Raw genomic sequence first — 20,954 nt, 5'->3', positions numbered from 1 at the left:
ATTTTTCCCCGTGGAGGAAGTTTTCAAAACAAGTATTTCCATTATACAGTTTGGAGAAGGCTTGCCTTTGTCTTTCTGGTCACTTAGGAAAAAAACCTATGTAGAGTAAGCAGTTTCTGCTTCTTGTTGGGCTCCCTCATAGAAATAATTGCCAATATTGACAGCTCGCAGGTCTCTTGGATTCCTCTCACTTTTAGCGAGGATTTCCGTACTTCTTCCTTTAAAGGAAACTGCATTGCTAACAAGTGCTCTGCAAAATTTTAGATGTAGTTTGCTTAGAGGTACATTCTTTTGGGGTATGTCATTATACGTATAATAGATATTCACATACAATCGTAAGATCTTCTACCTTTCTTAAAGTATAGGAAGAAAAGTAAAAGTTTAGTATGGGATTCATATGTATATTTAATTCCTGAAAATCATCTTATATGTTTTAAAACTCTACTAAAGCTAATCCTAGAAAATTGCTTATGGTAGGTAAATTACACGTATTACTACCTGAGCATTAGAAATACCATTAGTACAAATTTAAAGGACTGCAAAAACCAGTAGATAATGCTAATTTCAAATACAGAAACTAAATATATTTTGTATTTTTATTACTGGATTTCTTTTTTATGTTATTGACTACTTTTTATTTTAACTATATGTTCTTACATGCTGCAATCATAATGTAGTGTAATGATATTAATATTTCATAGAATCTGTATTTATAGTTCTTTATTTAGAAACAATGCAGTAGGTCTGCAGATCTTTGAATCCTTCTGGAATGGTGCCCTCCAAATAATGATAAATTACTTGTGCAGTATGCCATTTGCTAATTATATCCATGATTTACTGCAGAGCAAGACTTAAATCATTCATTTCAGTCTTGCGTAACAGTGCCATAAAATTTTTAGGTTTAAAAATGGTTTCCATGTGTATAGTTTAAACAAATTTTAGAGCAATTGTATACACAAAATATTGCAACCATCCATTTGTTACATTCTTTGTCTCTCCTTTTTTTTAAACTTGTACTTTTAATGATTACTGTGGTTGAAATTGTTATGCTTCATTTTCATAATCATAGCTTTTAATTCTACAACAGTTTTCTACATGTTAGATTAAGAAAAAGATGGCTAATTGTGTGTAGATACCATGTCATTCCTGAATGGCCCCACATTCTGGAAACCCATTTTAGAGATATTCAGTTTATGAATTAGTCTTCAATTAAAGGAAATTCTTTTATTTTTTTTTTATGAATTATTAACTCTAAGATTTTCTTGTTTTCAAGCATCTAATGTTGATTTTTTTTTTTAATTCACTCATGTGTACACCAAAGTACTATTAACTCTCTTTCTTTATATTTTTCTCTTTATCCATACCTATAGGTGAAAAGCCTTACAAGTGTCCGCATTGTGATTATGCTGGTACTCAGTCTGCATCCCTCAAATACCACTTGGAACGGCACCACCGGGAGCGACAGAATGGAGCAGGACCACTGTCTGGGCAGACTGCAAGTCAAGAACACAAAGATGAGACACCAAATAAAAGTTCTGTGTTTATTAGACCAGATATATTGAGAGGAGCCTTCAAGGGGCTTCCTGGCATCGATTTCCGAAGTGGCATGGTCTCGCAACAGTGGACGTCAGGAATGCTGTCTTCTGGAGATCAGCAAGGACAAGCAGCTGGCATGTCATCTGAAGTATCTTCAGAAAATATGAAGGGTTCAGACATATCTTCCAAAGGAACACACTTCTCTGAACTTGGCCGTACTTACCAGAACATGGTTGGGAATGGTGTGAACTTTCAAGGGTCTTTGCAAGCTTTCATGGACAGCTTTGTCCTAAGTTCTTTGAAGAAAGAAAAAGAAATGAAGGATAAAGCTCTCTCAGATCCACTTTCAGCAAAAGCTCTGGGCTCAGATGGCGGTGAAGAAAAGATAACTAGCAAGTCCTCACAGCGAAAAACAGAAAAGTCACAATACGAACCTCTTGACCTGTCCGTAAGGCCAGATGCAGCCTCCCTCCCAGGTTCATCCGTTACTGTGCAAGACAATATTGCTTGGCATGGCTGCTTATTTTGTTCCTTTACAACTTCATCTATGGAACTAATGGCACTGCACCTCCAGGCCAATCACCTGGGCAAGGCTAAACGTAAAGACAACATCATAGGGAACAACAAAGACCAATCTAGAGAAGCTTCAGCCTCAGTTAATAAAGTGAGCTTGCTCCCTTCTTCGGTGCAGTCCAGCAAGGAGGCGGTAGTTTCAAACATGCTGAGCCAGCTGGACTCAGCTTCTGAGAAAATGACCCAAGGACAAAATAAAGAGACCCTGGGAGAGCAAAAGAGCGCTGCCTGGCCCAGCCACATGGAATCCACTTTTTGTAATTTTACAACAGACTTCTATAAGCAGTTTGGTGTTTATCCTGGTGTTATTGGCACAGGAACGCAAAATTCTTGCACCGGTAATGAATCTGAAATAAAAACACAATCTGAAGATGACCCAAATATTCTGCTCTCTGACTCTGTAAATAAAAGTGCTACTGATGACCTTTCTGACATAGCTTCATCTGAGGATATGGAATCTTCCAAGGAAGAAAACATTGAAGATGAGGACATTGACACAGAACCAGATATTATGAATAAGCAGTTGTCTGCCCTAAATAAAGAAAGCAGTGAAGGAGGCGACAATATACAAAGTACAGTCACCTCACAACCAGCACAAGGGCTCGTATCACCACTGCCACAAGCATCAGAAAAGCAGTGGCACAGTCAGAATCTTCTATCCTCCCATGAAACTGCACAAGGAGTGATGAAACCCGAACAAGTTCAGGGTCCACAGGTCCTGGAGAAGCAGATGAACATGTTGTCAGTCCTAAGAGCTTACAGCTCTGATGGCTTAGCAGCCTTTAATGGACTTGCAAGTAGCACAGCAACTAGTGGATGTATCAAGAGACCTGACTTGTGTGGTAAGTTTTAGACCTTCTTTTAGACCATTTCAGAAAACACTTGTGCAGAATCATGAAGCTGCTCTTTAAATATAGTCATGTTTGTTAGTAATACATTTTTTTAAATGTTAAACCCTGTGGGCCAAATTCTAGTCTTACATGTGGTCTACTCCATCGAAATCAGCAGTGCTGCATGCATATACTTATACAGGATTTTAGAAAGAACTTGCTTTTTAAACTAGAGTAGCAGCAATATAGACTATCTGTGCTAGTGGCATCTGAGGGGGATACTTACTGCTTTAGCATACTCAAAGGAGGAAAAAGTTTTAAAAAATTTACATGGTAACTTGCAAACTTTTCAGTATTTTGATATAAGAACCCAAGAAAAACACTGGATGCTTTGCCAAGCAAACTTTGCTTTCTCTCTTTTTTTTTTTTTTTTTCTCCCTGCCCCCCCCTTCCCCCCCCTCCCTTCCCCCCCCTCCCTTCCCCCTTCTTTGAATTGGGGTGTGTTCAATTACCACAATATTAATGAAATCAAAGGCCAGGTGCATGGAATGTGTCTACCTGTGGTGAAGAGCCTTTTTTTGGGTTTTTTTTCCTCTCTTTTCTTTCCCTCCCATATTTTTTTTTAATTTTATTTTTCTGGTTTGTTTCAATGGCACCCATGCAATAGTTGCCCTAGACCATTTTCCCTATTCTAACTAGTGGTTGTACAAATTGTGATTTGCCTAATTAAGAATATGCCTCCAGGTAATTAAAAAAGCAACACACCAAACAAAACCACCTTTTACCCTTATTAGGTAATTTTACTGATTTACAAACCTGCAGTTTTACTTCCTTATATCACACACACCATATTTGACAAAACTGAAAATTAAGTCTACATGGAACGAATGAGAATGAGGATTTTTTTTCAATTTATCTCCTATTTTGTCAGCATAGTTCTTCTTTGAAAGAGATTTTAGAGTGTAAATCCTTTCAAAAACAGTATCACTTTAAAAAGCGGAGTCAGCAAAGGACACAAAAACTTCAGTAATGCTTGTTTCGCTTAACCTTCAGACTAATCAGAAAACTCATTGTCAGAGCTGAACATGCATAATAAAACGTATTCGAGTTAAAAAAAGAAAAGAAAATGTGATCCAACAGTTTTAAAGCCTGACAATTTCAAATGAAACCCTAAATCTGCACTTAAGAGTGGTTACCCTGGTTAACTTAAGGTTAGTGGGAGCTTTGTTTGACTTTACTAGGATAGTGTATATGCTTAAAGCCATAGCCCCTTCTTCAGGCCCCTCTCTGCCTGATAATGTACTTACCAAGTGTATTGGTTGGTCTGGTAAAAAGTCTGATTTTTCCTCACAAAGTTTATCTCACTTGTATTCTTCAGAGCATTTTGGCTTCACAATATTGTCATTACTTAAACTGAATCATGAGCCCAAGTATTCAGATACTTGGAAATATTTCAGATTCTACAAAATCAGCAGTTACATTACTGATATTTTGAAAATAGTTGATAGCTGGTTTAATTTGCAGCTGGTAAAATCCTGCTTGGATTTTTTTCCCTCTCTATTTGTGGAGTACAGTCAGTTACAAAAAAACCAACCAACCCAAACAAGCAGCAGAGAAATGACTCTCTAAACAAACAAGTAAAAAAATTGGAAAACTAAGATTAGTTGCTTTGTGCAAAATATCTTTATACTCCTTCCCTGTCATAAGATTTTTAAAATGACAAAAAAACCCACCCTCTAATATTACTGTTGAAATGAGGTCATCTTACTTCCATTAGTTTTTTGTTTCATCTTCCAATCAATTCAACAGACGTTTTATGATGGTTTGAGTTTATATGATTTTAAAAACCATATCCCTTTCACAAGCTCTGCCCAGTGATAATGGATTTGACTTGAAGTATGAAGGAAAAAAGCAACCAACAGAAGCTTGTCTGTTCTACTTTTTAAGCCATTTTTAAACGGAAAATGCAGTGCGAGTCCTCCTTTCTCCCCCCTCCAAAAACAGCTTTTTAAAATTCTTTACTGACATTCTATTGAGTGTTTGCAGAATATACGTGTTAAGGTTGAATATTTAAATATCTTATTTCATTTTTCTCAATATCTTACAGCAAAGGTGGATGAGTATGAGCAAGCCCCTTGTCAGTAGTTTTTTTATTTGGTTGGCTTGGACACCACCCACTTGAAAGTAGTGGTTTTTGGAAGTTTTCATTTTCTCAGTGACATTTTATACTGTGAAATCACACTCCATCTGTGCATGCTAGTGTGGGGAATCTCACCTGATGTTTCTGCACTTGCAGATTCGCTGTCAGGAACACCCTGTCATTTATTAGCCTTCTTTCCCTCTTGCACAAAGCCCATGACCTCAGTTGTGGTTCCCTTTGTCTCTCCCACTGCCTGAGACATCAAACTTGAGACCCACCTCCAGCACCTGATTCCAGGGCATGATCCTTGTGTTCCTTTGTATTTTGGGAGACACTATGCATTTGCCTTTCTTTTTGCAGCCATTGATGTGTGGGTTGTTGACATCCCAAGAGAGGACACTGATAGACTTGACACAGTCCTTGCACGATCAAGGCAGCAAGGTGTGGTGCTCTTTCCGCAGTCAGAATCCAGTGAAAATAGACTGAAATAAAGTATCTCAGCCTCAGATAGTTGAGATTGCATCTTTGATTGGCCACACTAATCGAGTTAAATTTCTGGCTGCGTGAGAACAAGCTGGGATTTTCAGTGATCCATGTGGATCATTTTTAGTTGTCAGATTTTACCATAAGATAATGGGTCAGTTTTTAAGCACAAATCTTGGCACAAAAAGGGTTTAATTTCTAGAGGAGAATGCCACCAACTCCCATTGTTGTTTTGGAAAATCACTACACATGGGGGAAGCAGTCCTCAATTTCCCTATATGTAGAATGAGACTGATGTATGTAGAAAGAGACATGATTCATTTATGCTCCTGTCGTGCTTCAGGCTGTAGGGATGAAAGACACAATTAGGAAAGAACTGTAATTACTGCATGATACAGAAATTTCCATGTCAAAATGCTGCTGAGAAAAATCACATTTTTTTGTAATATTTCTCCTTTATATATCTAGCAGAATAGAAAAGAAGAGAAAGAAAGAAAAAAAAAAAAAACAAACAAACCAAAACAAAAAACCATTGATGAATTTAGAGTTACTCCTGACCTGTACTTGGTTTTGGAGTCTCAAGTGACTATACGTAGGAGCCAGTCTTGTTAATCTTTGCTACCACACAGTTTCTAAGAAGAAGACGTGCCTTTCCTTTCTGCTTGGCAGCCAGTAGTCCAGTGTGGAGGGGAAGCCCCAGATGATGGCTCCATGGCTTGGTAGCTGTCTTGAGCATCCGTGTACTTGCTTTCACAGACCTTGCTCTTTGAGAAGTTATGGTTGAAGGTTCTAGACCTACTTCGTATTTAAGTTTTGGACAATCTGTTTTCCTTTCCATTTATGCTTTTCTCTTTCTCTGCTTTCTTCCCATATACATGTAGTTGTATTGCAACAATGTTCTGCCTCCAGTTCCAAGTCATTAATTTACATGTGATTTGCAGAGCATCTATTTATGACCAGACCCTTTCCTTTCTCTCTCTTCTCCCCTTTGAATTTTTCTGCCTTGTGTCTAGGATGGTAAAATTTCCCCACTTGCATTTTCTGCTGGGGAATACTTAGGCTTTCAAAGAAGAGCCGATGGGCTACAGATCTATTGGCCAGAGATAGTCCTGAGCATTAGCTGGTTGCTTAACCATTTAGTGCTATTGAACTCACACTTAATGATGTCCAAAAGTATTAGTTCCATGTTGTCCCTATAAATCTAATTTGCTTCCATTCATGCTTGCTTTCCTCTCAAATTAGTGCTGTTTTCTCCGGCATAGGCTCCACCCCATTATCACTTCTTTCACTGTATGAAAACAGAGCAGGGTCCTTCTGATGTACGGTAGCAGCTTTGGAGTGATCCTGCAAAGGGCTGAGCACGTTTGGTTTCCTTTGGAGCAGAAAGCATTCAACATTGAACAGAATTATTAAAATGTTCAGCATTGTAACTTTCTGAAATACCTTCCAAATGTGGAACTGCGGCACAGACAAGAGGGCTGGGCAAATGGGAAGATCAATTGTGGCAGATTATTACAGCTTTATTGTCACATAATTATAGTGCTCTACCCCAGTGTTTAAATAGTGAATTTAGTTGTTGTAAATCGCTTATTGCCACAGGTGTCAAAACCAAAAAGATTATAATGCTAACCCCTTCAGAACTACCACCAACATATAAAATACAGAAAAAGATTTTTAATTGTTTATAGTGGCTTCACTTGAATCCTTATTGTAACTCTCTTAAATTATACAATCCGTATTAAACAGAAGCAAAAGGACAGCTACAAGGCAATGGAAGGTTCTGCTGCAGAAACTGTAGTACTCCTGCCCCTTTAAAGTATCTTGTAAGGCACTTAAGGAACCCAACAGTTTGTCCTGATCTGCAGTTGAAGGAGTAACCAGAATGTTCTTTTCCTTCAAGGCAGAATGAAATGATACAGAAGTTTCACTGCAGAATTTTCTTTACCCCACGATGGTGATTTTGAAGAGGTTCCTTTAGTTTCAGTTAGGAGGGTCAAGGCCTGCTTTTGCTGTACGAACTGTACTGCTGAATGGGAAATAAGCGCCTCGGCCCCATGCCTGGGTTTCAGCCACACTTCTGGATGTCGCAGTGCCATTTACATGGCAATATCAAACCAAACTCATATGGCTTGCTTCCTTTTTTTAATTAACTGGGAATGCCAGTGATCCAGTGAAGTTTGTGTTGCTGGATAAAAGGGCCGGTCTGTGAATAGCATTGTATTTGCCAAATGGTTCGCTAGTCATTTCAGTACAAACAAATGGATGGTGTCTGTAAGTCTGCAAACACTGTTGACATTTAGCCTTGTTTATGTTACTTTCCTTTTGCTGCATATTTTTGGCTAGAAAAGATACTGTCTGAATCAACATTGACTTCCTAAGCAGAAGCTAAGGACCCAGTCTTGCATCCCTCATTCTCGATGAGTGGGACTACTTACATGACTAAGGATTGCAGAATCAGGTCCTATGTTTGTTTGACTTTCAATTTCATTGCTCTATTCCTGTAATTTGATTTGATTGTATTTTGTTGTATCAGAAATCGGTCAGATGATAAGTTCAGTACCACCGTTTTGTTTACTCTTGAAAACTTTTATTTCTTACCATTTTTCATATTGTGGTGTAACATTCCCATTCCATTTACGTTCCTGGAAATTAACCCCTCAAATATCTGATACAAGTAAGTGCTGAGTACCTTCTATTCCCAGTGAAACTGGAGGCATTCAGTCCCTCCTAGCACCAGATCTGAAAGGGGGATTGTGTTTGCAAAAGGAGGCCTTGGTATGTGCCTTGATTTCAGACATCAGTGGCCAGCCGCACCAAGGCAAATCCCTAGCACAGAAAGGCTTTTCTTTTCTTTGCAGAGACAAAATAATGATGTAAGCTTAGAGCTGTATGATTTTACCCTAAGTTTAATCTCCCAAACAATATATTCTTATTGCTTTTGTCATATCCAGGTCAAATTTAAATTATAATTTAGGATTAGGCGGAGGCATAGAGATATTTCCAGGTCTTTCCAAAGTGAGACAATGCTCTGGTTTGTGTTTTGGTTCAGGAATATATCTCCTTGTGTCTGAGGTGTAGTATTTCCTATAACTGCTCATAAACATGAACAATTTAGACATTCTTGTAAGTCAAAACTAAGTGTACGATTAATACCTATTATGAGGCCAATTTTAAACAATTAATTTGACAGCAATTATAATTTTATGTTACAGGCCTTCAGAAATAAATAACCAAATCCATCTTTGTAATCTAAGGAACTTAGGCTATCTTTATGTGGAGATGATCTTGCTAGGCACAGTACTGCATATCTGGAATTTCTGAGGTTTACTCCCACCTATCTAGCTACCTGTAGTACCAGGGTTAAATAATTACCTGAGGCTTATTAATTGTTTCAGCAAAGAAAAAGATATATACCTTAAGTGTAAGCATTAATATATGTATACACAATACATCCACAATATATAACAAACCATCATAATGGTACAAAAATAGAGGTCCTGAATATGTTCTGTTATTTATGTGTTTGGCAAGCGTTGGCAATGGACTTTAGTATGAGTGAAAATTCTCTTAACATTTTTAAGGTTATTTATTGTCATTTCTATTTGAGTTTTTAATGGTCCTGTATTTTGTAATGCTTTAGCAGGAAAAAATACTGTAGTTATCTTTTTTCATATTCTTTAAGCAATATTTCTAGCTTAATATATTGTGCCAGGTTTTCCAATATTAACCAAGAAAGACAGTAAAATTCAATGAACAGCACTCTGACATCCACAATTTAAAACCTGTGATTGAAGTGAAATGTGTAAACTTCTAGTGGGTTATCATGTGCTTTGGAATAGAGTATTGTTGGAAGTAATTAGAAAATATATTAAGGTTTCCTGGTAATGAAGGTATGTAAGTTTTAATAATTGTTGCTTTCTGAATAAGTGTCAAACTATATCTTTAAATGTATATGGAGTTACAAGTTAGGTCACTTCTGAATGGAATGTAAAACAATACTAAAATGCTTCAATAACTTATCTCAGTGTTGCTAATAAAAAAAAGCTGTTAACCATTAGTGCAGTTTTGAGTCATTTTGTTAATTCATTAAAAAAAAAAAAACCAAAAACAAACCTCTGAGAAACTGTTGTACCTTTTGGTAGACCAAAGACCACTCATGCAATCCACAGTTCTTTGATGCTTTGAGAGGCAAACTCTGCAAAGCTCCTTGTTGGCCTTGTAAAGGGTATTTATTAAAAATGCAGTCTTCTAAGGAAGCAGTTTGTTGTTAGAATGATGCCGTGTGTGGTTAGGCAGGTATATAAAGGAGGGTATTAGACTTGTTTCCTCTGTCACAGAAAGTATCTTGGGAATGTGGGACCTGTTTCTCCTCTGTCAGTATTAAAATCCAGCAGAAATTTTTGTGGAGGCCACTGGGTTAAAAACGAGTAATGTGGGATGGATTAAAGGTGCGAGTATTAGTGCCTGGGTGCTTGGCCAGGGTGACCTACATATCTGGGTCCAGACCTGCAGCTGGAAATAGAGCATTAGTGAGTAATGGGTATACATCTATCACAGTGGAGAAATACCGGGAGCATACAACCCGTGAGTGATCTTTCTTGGTTAATCTTGCCTAGCCTTACATTAAGTCACAGTCTTCAATACTGCAGATAGCACTGAACTCTCGGGTTTTTTCCCCCATGGAAAGAATGTGCGATAAGCATCCTGAGACTAGCCTTCCTCCTCAGACCCACATACAATTTACCCAAGATAAAGCAAGCATAGGATAACAAGCATCCAGTCGCATCGGTCCCAGTAGTATCACTCAGGTCTATGGTAAGTGTTTCAGGATGGGTCCCATAACAGGTGGCCTGTTGTTTGGTGCACCGCCGAGTACGCCATGGAAGCTAAACCATGACTAGGGCTCCCAGTGTCACACCTTCGTTAATGCTGTCAGTTTTGAATAGCATATTGATACTTTTTATTTATTCCACCAAAACACCATGAGTCAGGACCTGACATTTTAGTGTTCTGTGTCATACTGAGAAAAATCTGTAGTTCAGCAGTAGGACAATTATATTATTTTGGAAGGGCTAGAAATAATACAGCATTTGTGAGACAACTGTAACATTTATCCAGACTCAGTGTGATATTGTTCTTCCTTTCATTTGGAGAGCACTTCCAAAAAAGTATCAACTAGAAGCAAAGGAAAAAAAAGACAAGAAAAAGTGGCAATTATGAATCCATTTAACCCCCATAGGGTATAATCTCATCTTGTGTAATACCGCTGGCTGTTACATGCCTAAACTTCTATGCAGTGAGCTGTGAATATAGTCCTTACTGTCCTGTGGGCACTATGACTAAGGAAAAAATATCTCTGTAATACAATGGAGCATTTGTCTGAACGGCGTAACTTAAGGTCCATAACATCACATCTAAAGTTGTAATTATACAGCTGCAGTCACACCACTCAAGTGAAGGCTGTGTCAGCACTTGTATTATATAAGAAATCCTGTTTTCAAGGGTTGATGAGTCATATGCGAAAAACATTTATCACTAAACAATTGTTCTGGTTGTTCTGAAGCAATGTCTAGGTATGGGCCTTTCCCCAGTAGGACATGGACATGTCTTCTGCAATATGCTGTCTTAACGTGGCCATTTATTTTGCTGATGATTCATCTTTTCTGAGCTAGGAAATTACCTAGAAGGTCTTGGGGGTTTGTGCATTTTTATTATTGTCAAAACATAAACTAGTGGGGAAAAAACCAGGGTGGGTAAGGCCTTCACTAACAAGGGTTGTAGCAGGTGAAACACGTCTTTCTCAGAAATTATAAAATCAGGATTTTTTTCCCCAATTTCTCATCCCTCATGTTGATTTAAGTTCTCTGATCTAAACACTTAGAAGACCTGGTCACAATTTTATTTTTTGAGATGCCTTGGAACTGAGCCTTTCAAGCTCACGCTAACTGTTATTGCCATTTGAAGCAGCCACACATTTGCTGGCAAGGAGCAGACAGGAACACCTTTTTTTACACCTTTTTTACAGCAGCACCACAGAGGTGAAGCAGGAGCACTGTGCATCCCTCCCGCACGAATGTAAAAGGAATGCACTTAGGACTGAGACCAAACACCAGAAACCACAAGAATTTTCCTGGTGCATGGTATTTCTAGATAGGTACACGGGATGCGAGTGACTTCAGCTAGCAGATGCCCCTGCCCGGAGCACTGTCATTTACAAACAGGTGTTCCTGAAGCCGCCCCCGTGTCAGGCGTTTGCACCCAAGCCGCCTCGCCTGCCCCATTGTCCGTGGAGGGAGACACAGGCCAGCAAGTTTCTTTAAGCCGATCTCCTCTGATCCGGGGCGTCTGTAGCGCCGTCCCCTGCATAGAACAGCCATTGTTCAGCTCGCAGAGCAACAGTGGGGTAGAAAATAGCATGCCATGCTGGGGATCAGAGAGGGAATTGTTCCTTAATTATCTCTTACTGAAGGAAAAACCCAAGGCATATCCCGATATGTGCCATGATTCTGGCAGAACGCGAGTCTTGCAAATAAGATTTGGGGAGGGGGGCTCACGTTCAGAAGCTGGCAGCCCTGGCTCCTCCTGCAGGTTCGCCTGTGATTCACTCGCTGACCATGGAAAAAAACATAAGTTTTCCGCTTTGGATTTTCCATTGTGAAATGGAAAATAATAATACTTATCTCCCTGGTAGGAGTGCTGTGAGGATAAATGAATTAATTAATGTTTGTAAAGCCCTTTGAAGAGGAAGAACATTATATAAGTCCTCAGTGTATAAATGCTTCCTTCTCTGATATAACTACAGTAAGCTATAAAAATTTATGGATGAAAATAAACACACATTGAAAATATATGTTGGGTGTATGTATCCCTTCGATATCCCAGCAGTGTTGGTGAGCCCGACTTCCCGAGTGGCACGGTGTGGCGAGCCCTGTGCTGGGACCCACTGTCAGCCTCAGCCCCCACCTGCCACACGCAGCCGGCGCTCGGGGGCTCTCTGCACCTGCCGGAGATTTGCCATATTTTGGCCACAGTATCTTTCCACCAAATCCATGAATTTTGACCTCAGGGCTCTTCGGAGTGCCAGCTGCATTGAGCCGCTGGGTTTTGACCCACCGCTGCAGCACGCCAGCCCCAGCCGCCTTGTGGAGCCGTGCAGCACCGGTGCCCGAGGCAGGTGATGGCGCAGCAACATGTCTGGTGCGTTGTCTGCCCTAAGCCCGCTGCCAGCCTGTGGGTCCTCCTGTCCTGTGCCTGCGTGAGCAGGCCCTTGTCAGGACTGAGGACCTGCCATGCTGTCTGCCACGCTTTGTCCCCTCCTTTTCAGTGTCAGGGTGATGCTCAGTGTTCGGTCCCCACAGTGCTCAGAAGGTCCTGGCGTTCCTGCTCACGCTCGCTGGTCTGGTGGCTGAACTGGCTGTTGTGTGGGTTTTAATTGAATGGCAGTGACTTCAATTTGCTACTTGTAAGTTAAATTTTTTATTGCCTGCTTTTCAATGTTACCAACCTAGATTAGTCCTTGCTGCTTTACTTTATATTATTTTTTTTTTGTTTTATTCAAGCCAGGAAGTATGTTTGATCATGAACAGCTCACATGAATAACAAGGCAAGTTAAGAGGATGCAGGGAAGGAAAACCAACACTTCAGCCATATAGAGATGTGACATTTATCAAAAGAGACATATAAGAAAAGGTTTGTACATTGAAATGAACAGGAGAAAGACAAAATGCAGGATTTCTGGATGGCTCTTGTCAGTTCACAGCTGCCCCATAGGTCAGTTTGTGGACCTTCAGAGAAAGGACCGCCACATTAGCCCTAATTATGTCATGTTTCACTTCTCTCTTTGCACAGCTAACCCTCTTCTGGTCTGTGCACTTGGTTTTCTTTCAAATCCTTTCAAATTTTCCTGGTAAACCTGTTGCTGGTTTATCCTGCCAGTTGGAGCATGGAGGAGCACAGCGTGCTGGTCCTGCGTGGGCAGGTAGCCCACCAGCACGGACCGGCCAGCCCCCAGCCCTCTCCCCGCCACGAGCAGCTGAGGGCTTTGCTCTCCCAGCTGAGTCTGAGGAGGGCACCAGCTTTTGCTCAGCGAAGTCTGCTCCATGCCACATTCACCCAGATGCCAAACACACGAAGGCGCATCACCGGCACAACAGACATCCCCAAACTGACTAGCACCGACATGCACCGAGTGGTGCAGCTGATTTTTCCATCCTCTAACACAAGAACTGTCTAACAACAGGGGGGTTGATGGGTGTATTTGCTAATCATTATATAACTGGAAAAGGTGTGAAAAAGAAAAAGGGTGAAAAAGAAAGAAAAACAAACCAGAAAAGCTTTCCCAAAGGGTAGAGGTGGGAATCCCATTAACATGACGGCTCCCTCTTTAGTTGCCAAAATGATTGACAGCTGGATAAGGTCAGAAGATGAAAACCAAGCCATGGGAGACAGTGCAAGGAGGGGAGGGGGCCAATCAGTTGAATAAAAAACTGAGTGTCAGTGCTGGGGAGGGAGAAAACTGGCACTCCCACTAGAAAAATCCTCACCCTCTGCTCCCCTACTGTTTGTTTGGGGAAAATGCTGCAGCTTAATCAGAATTATTTACAAGATAATGGTCCATTGTTTGTAGTAAGACAGATGCTGTCTGTGGGAATTTGGTGTTTTATGCTCTATGCATTACAGTGCCATTGCTGTGTACAGATGGGATCACAGTGGTATTGTTGTTATCCACTTTTTGGAAATTTGGAGGATCCTTACCGTGAAAGGAAGATCCTTAAATAGAAAAAGAAAAGAGTTTTCTCAGGCCCAGAACTGGGATTTCTCTTAAGGTAGAATTGTGTTCGTATATGTATGGGAGAAGGGGACAAGATGGAAGCACTTTGTTGAGGGTTCCTAGGCTGACTTGACTTGGTGGTGGTGGACGTGAGTTCAACAGATGGATGGATGACGGATCCTGTGTGTCTTTCCAAAGGCGAGGAGATACGTTCTGGTGGGGTACATTGGTGCTCCCTCCTTTGCTGGTGGCTGGCAGAGTCAGTTGCTTAGAAGCTGGTGTGAGAGTTACACAAACCTGTCTGTGCAAGAGCAGGGCTTGCCTGCTGAGTGACCATCCTCTGGCTGCACAATTGCAACGCGTGGTATTCCCTGCCTTCCTCCCCGTGCTGCAAGTTAAATACTGAGCACTTCTATTTCACCAGAAAACTTCATCCTAATGATGTCGTAGGTGAAGCTGTGGGAAAGAAAATCTAGATTTTCACTGGATTCATACTGGAAAAAAAGATCAACCAACCAAACACCAAAAAAAAAGAAAAATATGTATTTATTTAGAAGATCAAATACAAGAATTTTTTTTTTTTTTTAATTTCTCTAATCCCAGCAGAAGCTCTGTTTCCATAAGCATCCCTTCCTGGCCCCAGCAGAAAGTCTGATGCAGAGGCCTAGAGCCTGGCAAAGGGGACAAGGCCATGGCATGCAGGGGGGTGAGCCTGTGCCACACGAGAGTCACTGCCGCCGGGAGGAACAGGGAGCTCTGGTGAGGCCAGTGGAGATGGCTGCCTCTGTCGGCACATCTGTCTCGCCAGCTGCCTGGGTCTGTCTCGGCAAGGTGCAGAGGCCAGCAGCACCCACAGCTCTTTCCCATGACCCTGGCGTTAAGAGGACAGGGACTGCACCATGCAGAGCTCGGCAGTGCTGTGCCTCTCTCAGGAGCAAGTCCTGCCTTGTCTTTTCCACCCAAATCACTGAAGCCTCTGAGATGGGAAGTTCCTCCTCAGGTCACTGTGCTTTGGAGCAGGACCTGCAAGCAAGGTGCAGGACGAGGGGGTGGAGGGTGCCTGGGTGGGTGGGCGTTGGGTGTATGTGTGTGTGCACGCACTTCCTCTCTCAAAAATCTGCTTTTAGTGTGCAATAGCTCACATATTACCTCAGCAGAGACCGGTGTGCACCAAAGGCAACCAGGAGACGACAAATCACCAGAAAGGCTCCAGAGGGAATTTTGAGCATCCACGTCTGGTATCCCAAGATCCATTAGCTTTCAGGTAAAACAGAAAACAATGACTGTCTTTTTTGTATGCAAGATAATTAAGCTGTTTTTCCATCACTGCAAAATACCTGAGTTTCCCCGGAGAAAGCAGAGGGCCTGGGGATGGGGAGCGAGACAGGGAAGGGCAAGGAATGGCTGATGCACAGCTTTTGGGGTCTGTGCTGCTGGAAATGGATTTCAGAGATCAGCACATCCTCCTCTGGGTGGGCTCCCCAGCCTGGGGTCCCTGCCCTAAACGGGTGGTGGGAAGAGGCACCTTCTGAGTCCTCCCTTCCCTCAGGGCTCAGTATGCTGTCAGGGATGGAACCAATAGCATTATATCATGAAGGGAAACCACTTTGCCCAACAAGTGGGATCTCCTCCGGCTTTTGTGAAATGGAGGTTTCCAGGAATACCCTCGAAGGGTTAGATTGGCAGGGGAGATTGCTGTTCCCGAGTGATTTCATTTTTCCTAAGTCTCCAGTGGGATCTGTACAGGCAGCTCTGAGTTTTTTCCTCCAAGTCAGCATTTATTTGCAAAATCTTAATTTTGTATTTCCTGACATTTAAACTTTTCAGCCTAATGTTCTAATAAGGGTTCTGTCCGTCCGTCTAAATAAAGCTTCGCTCTAATGAGGACACCATCCATCTCCCGAGATGGAGCCGTAACGACTTCCAGCCTCAGTGTAATTTTAGCTAGGCTCCCTTCCCCACCCTCTTCTCCCCCCAGCTCTTTGTTTGGGGTGTAAATTATCTGTTTTGGGACAAAGTTGTGCAGAATTTCATTTTGGGTCAAGTGACTGAGCTATTGTGTGAGCCTCTGCTTTCTCTCTGAAAAGGGGGATTTTGCTCACTCCCAGTTGTATGTTCAGTGCCTGCTTATTTGCGATTTCTGTTCATAAGACTGTGGGTTTTCATGCCAACGATTTTCTGTTTGAGTTATTGGAGTAGGAAAGTTGTGGGAGCATGCCAGTGTCAAAGGTTGTCACTTGGATGATAATTAATAACATTATCAGACTGATTATGTGTTTAGATGTCCAGAATCAGGAGTGAATTGAACTTGTTAAATTTAATTCCTACCTCCGAATATCTGACTGTTTCCCGTGGCTGGAAGACTGGCGTGCTCACCAGTCTTGCATTTGCATAAAGGACAAAACCAGGAATTGGAAAGGGCAACAACTAATGAGAATTGCTGAAATTCTGGGCTTCTGGCGTTCATCGCGCTTCTCCTAGGGCACCGTCGCTCTGCAAGCTTTCGCCAGGGAGAAGAAAGCGCAGATCGGGTGCGCGATAATGTTTATAGACCCCGGTTTCATTGTGTCAGCCGCTGACTGAAACGTCGAGTCATTTGAGATTGGAGATTATGTCTTTTAAGGTCCCGAAGAGCCGTTTCACATGCGACTGATTACCTCTGTCAGAGGCGGGAGAGCCGGGTCCCACCTCGGTGGGTGGGATCTGAACTCATGCTTTCAGAGGTCAATAACAGGGTTTTTAGACCTTTGTGCCTCTCAGTCCCTTATAGCCAGACCTTTTCTGTTAAAACTGTTTAAATTACAAACCAGTAATAAAAGGATCATATGTGTTTCCCACTGAACAGGTTCTTTAAGGCTATTATGATAATTAAAAACATATGGTGCCTACACAAGTCAGAGGGAAACCACAGATGTACAAATTAGGTATTATATAAGGTTTTTCCTTTTTTGCCCTTTCAAAAACAGCAAGCCAAAGAAGTACAAAGAGATAAAGATGGTAATTTTTTTGGAGATGGTAGGTAGCATTTTTAATCATGAAATATGTAAATGCCCTTTCTTATACATAATCAGAGCAAACTCTTTTTAATACGCAGGAAGAAAAAGCCAGTAGCATAAGACCGCAGTATTTATGGAAGGAATAAGGAAACACTTTGTTTCATGCAAGTTATTGGAGACCAGGAAACCTTTTGCATTTTTTATGATGTTTCCCTGCACAGACACAGAGGATTATATTTATTAAATATTGAATTGTATTGAAATTGGATTGATACAGCCAAAGAAGGACATTTCTTTGTATTCCATTTTTTCTCCTTTTAAAAAAGGGAAATGTACTAATATTGATTGCAGTACAAGTAGTCATTTATTTTAATTTAAAAATATAGGATTGATTTTGAGAAGGTGATAAATACGGCTAATAAAAAAATTCAAAATGGGGATTTATAATGATTCTCTGTTAAGTCAATGGTTTAGTGAGGCTAACTTATAATAAAAGTAGAGACGTGCTGAACTATCCATAGCTAATGGGTTATTTGCCATTTGCCAGCGCTGCAAACTTTCCTTGGTTTGCTGGGTCCTGCTACAAAAGGTAAAATTTATATCATCTAATGCTCCTCGCTCCCTGTTTTGTGTTTCTTGTGCTAAAAATGGGCAGCTGAGGGTCTCTGGCCAGCTAAGGGCCCCCTCCTCTGCAGATGTGTACAGGTATTTCAGAGCAGGGCCAGGGCCAGGCGTGGCTGTGCTGGGTCTGAAAGAGGTACTGGTGGTGGGTCTCAGCTTCTCCGGTGGGACAGTGCAGCTGCACATCTTTCAGGGTCTCTCAGCCTCTGCACAGGCCTTTCCAGGTGCCGTGTGAGACGGGCAGGTCTCGGCAGCACCTGCAGTAGCCCTGAAGCCCTGTAACTCGTAGCTGGTGCTTGGAGGACCGTGGCTTGCACAGCACCAGTGTCCTCCTGGCACCTTGCCCTGCCTCCAGCGGCAGGGAAACCTCTTCTTCCCGCCCAGGACCGCTCAGGGCTGGATGCTTCCCACATCCCTGCAAGGAGTGAGATGGCAGCAAGCCCCCAGTTGTGCGTGGTGCTGGTGGTGGGCAGACAGCATCCCACTAGCACGGAGCGCTGCAGGCTCAGGGCTGAAGGACTCTCACTGCTTCCATGGCAGCACGGCATGAAGACCACTGTGCTCATGGCTGGGCTTGCCTCTCGCCTGCTCCAATAAAGGGGATGCTGTCAGTCCACCAGCCCCAAGGAACTGTGCCAGCACCTGCTGAAGTCCAGCTGGCGGGACTCAGTCCGGGGGCCGCTGTGCCCTGCCCTCAGCAATGCCACCCCCAGAGCGCCTGCATCTGAGCGGGCACCTTGCCCCAGGACGCAGCTCAGCATTTGGAGGCCTTTAGCTATGTTGTGTTTTGTTCTGTCTTTTAACAGAAAGTAGACATTTTTTTTTATCCTCCCCCCCCCCCCCCAAAAAAAAACAAAAAACAAAACCCAAAACTTTTAGAAGAGCAAAACCAAAAAAATCTGGGGAAAGAGGAGAGGGAGAAGCCTGATGCCAATATTTCAGGTTTGCAGGAGTGGTGGCTGAGCAGGCATTTCTGAAAAGGGGCTTTTCTTTTATTGAGTGATGGCAAACTCAGTGTTATTTCGCATGTAGGTATTACCATTTTAACTTTTACTGAGGTAAAATAACACCTTGTCACTCAGTGCAAATACCAATCACAAAATGAATTAATTGTAATAACTGTTGTCAACAGAACAAAAGACTTGTTGCTTTCCTAAGCAGATTTCAGTGCCACTGATAACTATATACAGAGGTTCCCATTGGGCTTATTCAGTGTATGTAGTCAGAACATAATTTCATCTGTCTTTCCCTGCACTTTGTTGTAAAAGTCTCAGAAACTGAGTTAAAAACCTGTATTTTTTACATATCGCTAAGTATACACTTTTTCAGGGCTTATGCTTTTTTTCTCAAGAATCCCTAAACATTTTTACTGGTTAATTAACACTTTTTCGTGGCTAATTTATTGAAGAATTAACAAGCTTATAACAGCCTGCAGAATCTGTTTATTCACCTTATGCCGTAACGGACTTTCAGAGAAAGTATGAGCAGCTTTTTTGCTACACAAAATACATTTTTGCTAATGTTACTTCTTCAGGCAGTCATCTTTATCCAAAGCGAACAGTGCTGTCCCAATAGATGGGTGAAGTTTCCTTTGAGAAGGGGGGAAGAGAGAAAAAATTAGCCAAGAAAAGCAAAATTCTTCATACTTGTGCTAACCACAAATTTATTCAAGCCAAGTTGGGGGGGGGGGAGGGGGGGGGGGGGGGGAGAACTAATTAACTAATTTTACAAAGGAGCCTCAGTACAGCAGGAATCAGTGCCAATGTGCTATACACATTTTACATGGCTATTTAGCTTAATAATAAAAATTAGGATGGCATATCCTCTATATTTTACTGCAAATGCTATGTATTTTCTTAAAGAAACATACATCAATACTGTGGCCTGGGATAGTCCTAGAGACCATTGCCAGTGGAATAAATACTCGTCAGGAACTGACCCAAAGAGCCATCAAAGGTCCATTTTACAGCCTTATTTAACAGAATATGCATCTTAGACTTGCTTCCCCCCTCTTCCCTTTCAAAGTGTACCAACAGGCTTCACTACTCCCTGCGCTCCCTGGAGTAGAATCACAAACAGATAAAATACATGGAAAATTAATTATCCCTGTATCTTTCCCCTAGAAATAAGCCAGAAAGCAGGAAAATACCCTATATAAAAGTCTGTTTGGGTAAGGCTCCCCAGCCCGTTACTGCAGCGAAAGGGTGAGAGGCTAACGAAGCACCAGCGGAGCAGCCGTGCATCATTAACCAGGCACCAGGTCCTGCTGCTCTCATCTCTCGCTTGATTAAACCGGGGTGCTGCTCGCTACCACAGCACCCTTTTTGCAGGAGAGCAAGCGGCGCCTTAGAACCACAGTAAGACCTTGCTGAAACCTTCTCCTGTCTGCACCCGGTGGGGCTGGAGGGCCAGGAGCCTCGTGCAGCCCCTTTCTGGGCTTCGTAGCAGGTAGTGATGCTGCCACACAGCCCTGAACGTGGGGAGTGTCGGTGGCTTCCCCTCGAACCCTCTGCTGTCAGTAGCATTTGGTCTGTCTGTCTTATTGACAGCTGCTGTGTCTTCAGCCACCAGTTGGTCAAACGTTCCTGCTTCTACCGGGAACTTGCTTTTGATGTGGCCAGCACTGCTCTGTAGCTGCAGCAGAGCATCCCTCTGCCGTGGCAGGGACTCGTGGTGCTGGGGGAGGAATCTGCTCACTCGCAGCTCTGCAAGTGACCTGTGACTCGGTGTAAGCTACAGCACATTTGTTCTTGCAGTCTTTTCTTCTTTTTATTGTTTAAAGAGAACAGTCCTGAATGTGCCTTAGTGGTTTTTCTCCCATGCACTTCCCATGGCAGAGGGGATTGGAATATCCATGACAATGGAATTGTGCTGGAGCTGGAGTGGTTTTGTTTCAACAGCCTGAGGCCGAGGCTGTGGTTGCTCTTGTGTGGATGCACAGGGACATGGGAAGGCTTGTGCAAGAAACTCTCTATACCCTGCAGGTTCAGGCATTCCTCAGAAAG

At 42.1% G+C, this 20,954-nt stretch overlaps 1 protein-coding gene across 5 annotated transcripts in view; it reads left to right on the top strand.

The window, feature by feature from the left end:
- Positions 1-20,954, top strand: part of ZNF536 (zinc finger protein 536) — a 353,074-nt gene that overhangs the window by 225,713 nt on the left and 106,407 nt on the right. For 4 of the 5 annotated variants that reach the window (XM_037409390.1, XM_037409389.1, XM_037409387.1 and 1 more), the window contains one exon: positions 1,371-2,951. In XM_037409390.1, the coding sequence (XP_037265287.1) occupies positions 1,371-2,951 (1,581 nt within the window). Of the gene's footprint in view, positions 1-1,370; positions 2,952-7,462; positions 9,620-20,954 lie in introns of those variants that run through there. The other variant, XM_037409392.1, reaches the window with a different exon arrangement.

Source organism: Falco rusticolus, chromosome 15, assembly GCF_015220075.1.
Source record: "Falco rusticolus isolate bFalRus1 chromosome 15, bFalRus1.pri, whole genome shotgun sequence".
Lineage (NCBI taxonomy): Eukaryota > Metazoa > Chordata > Aves > Falconiformes > Falconidae > Falco > Falco rusticolus.
Note: the sequence above shows the minus strand (reverse complement) of the source record. Positions and strands in the feature narration are given on the sequence as shown.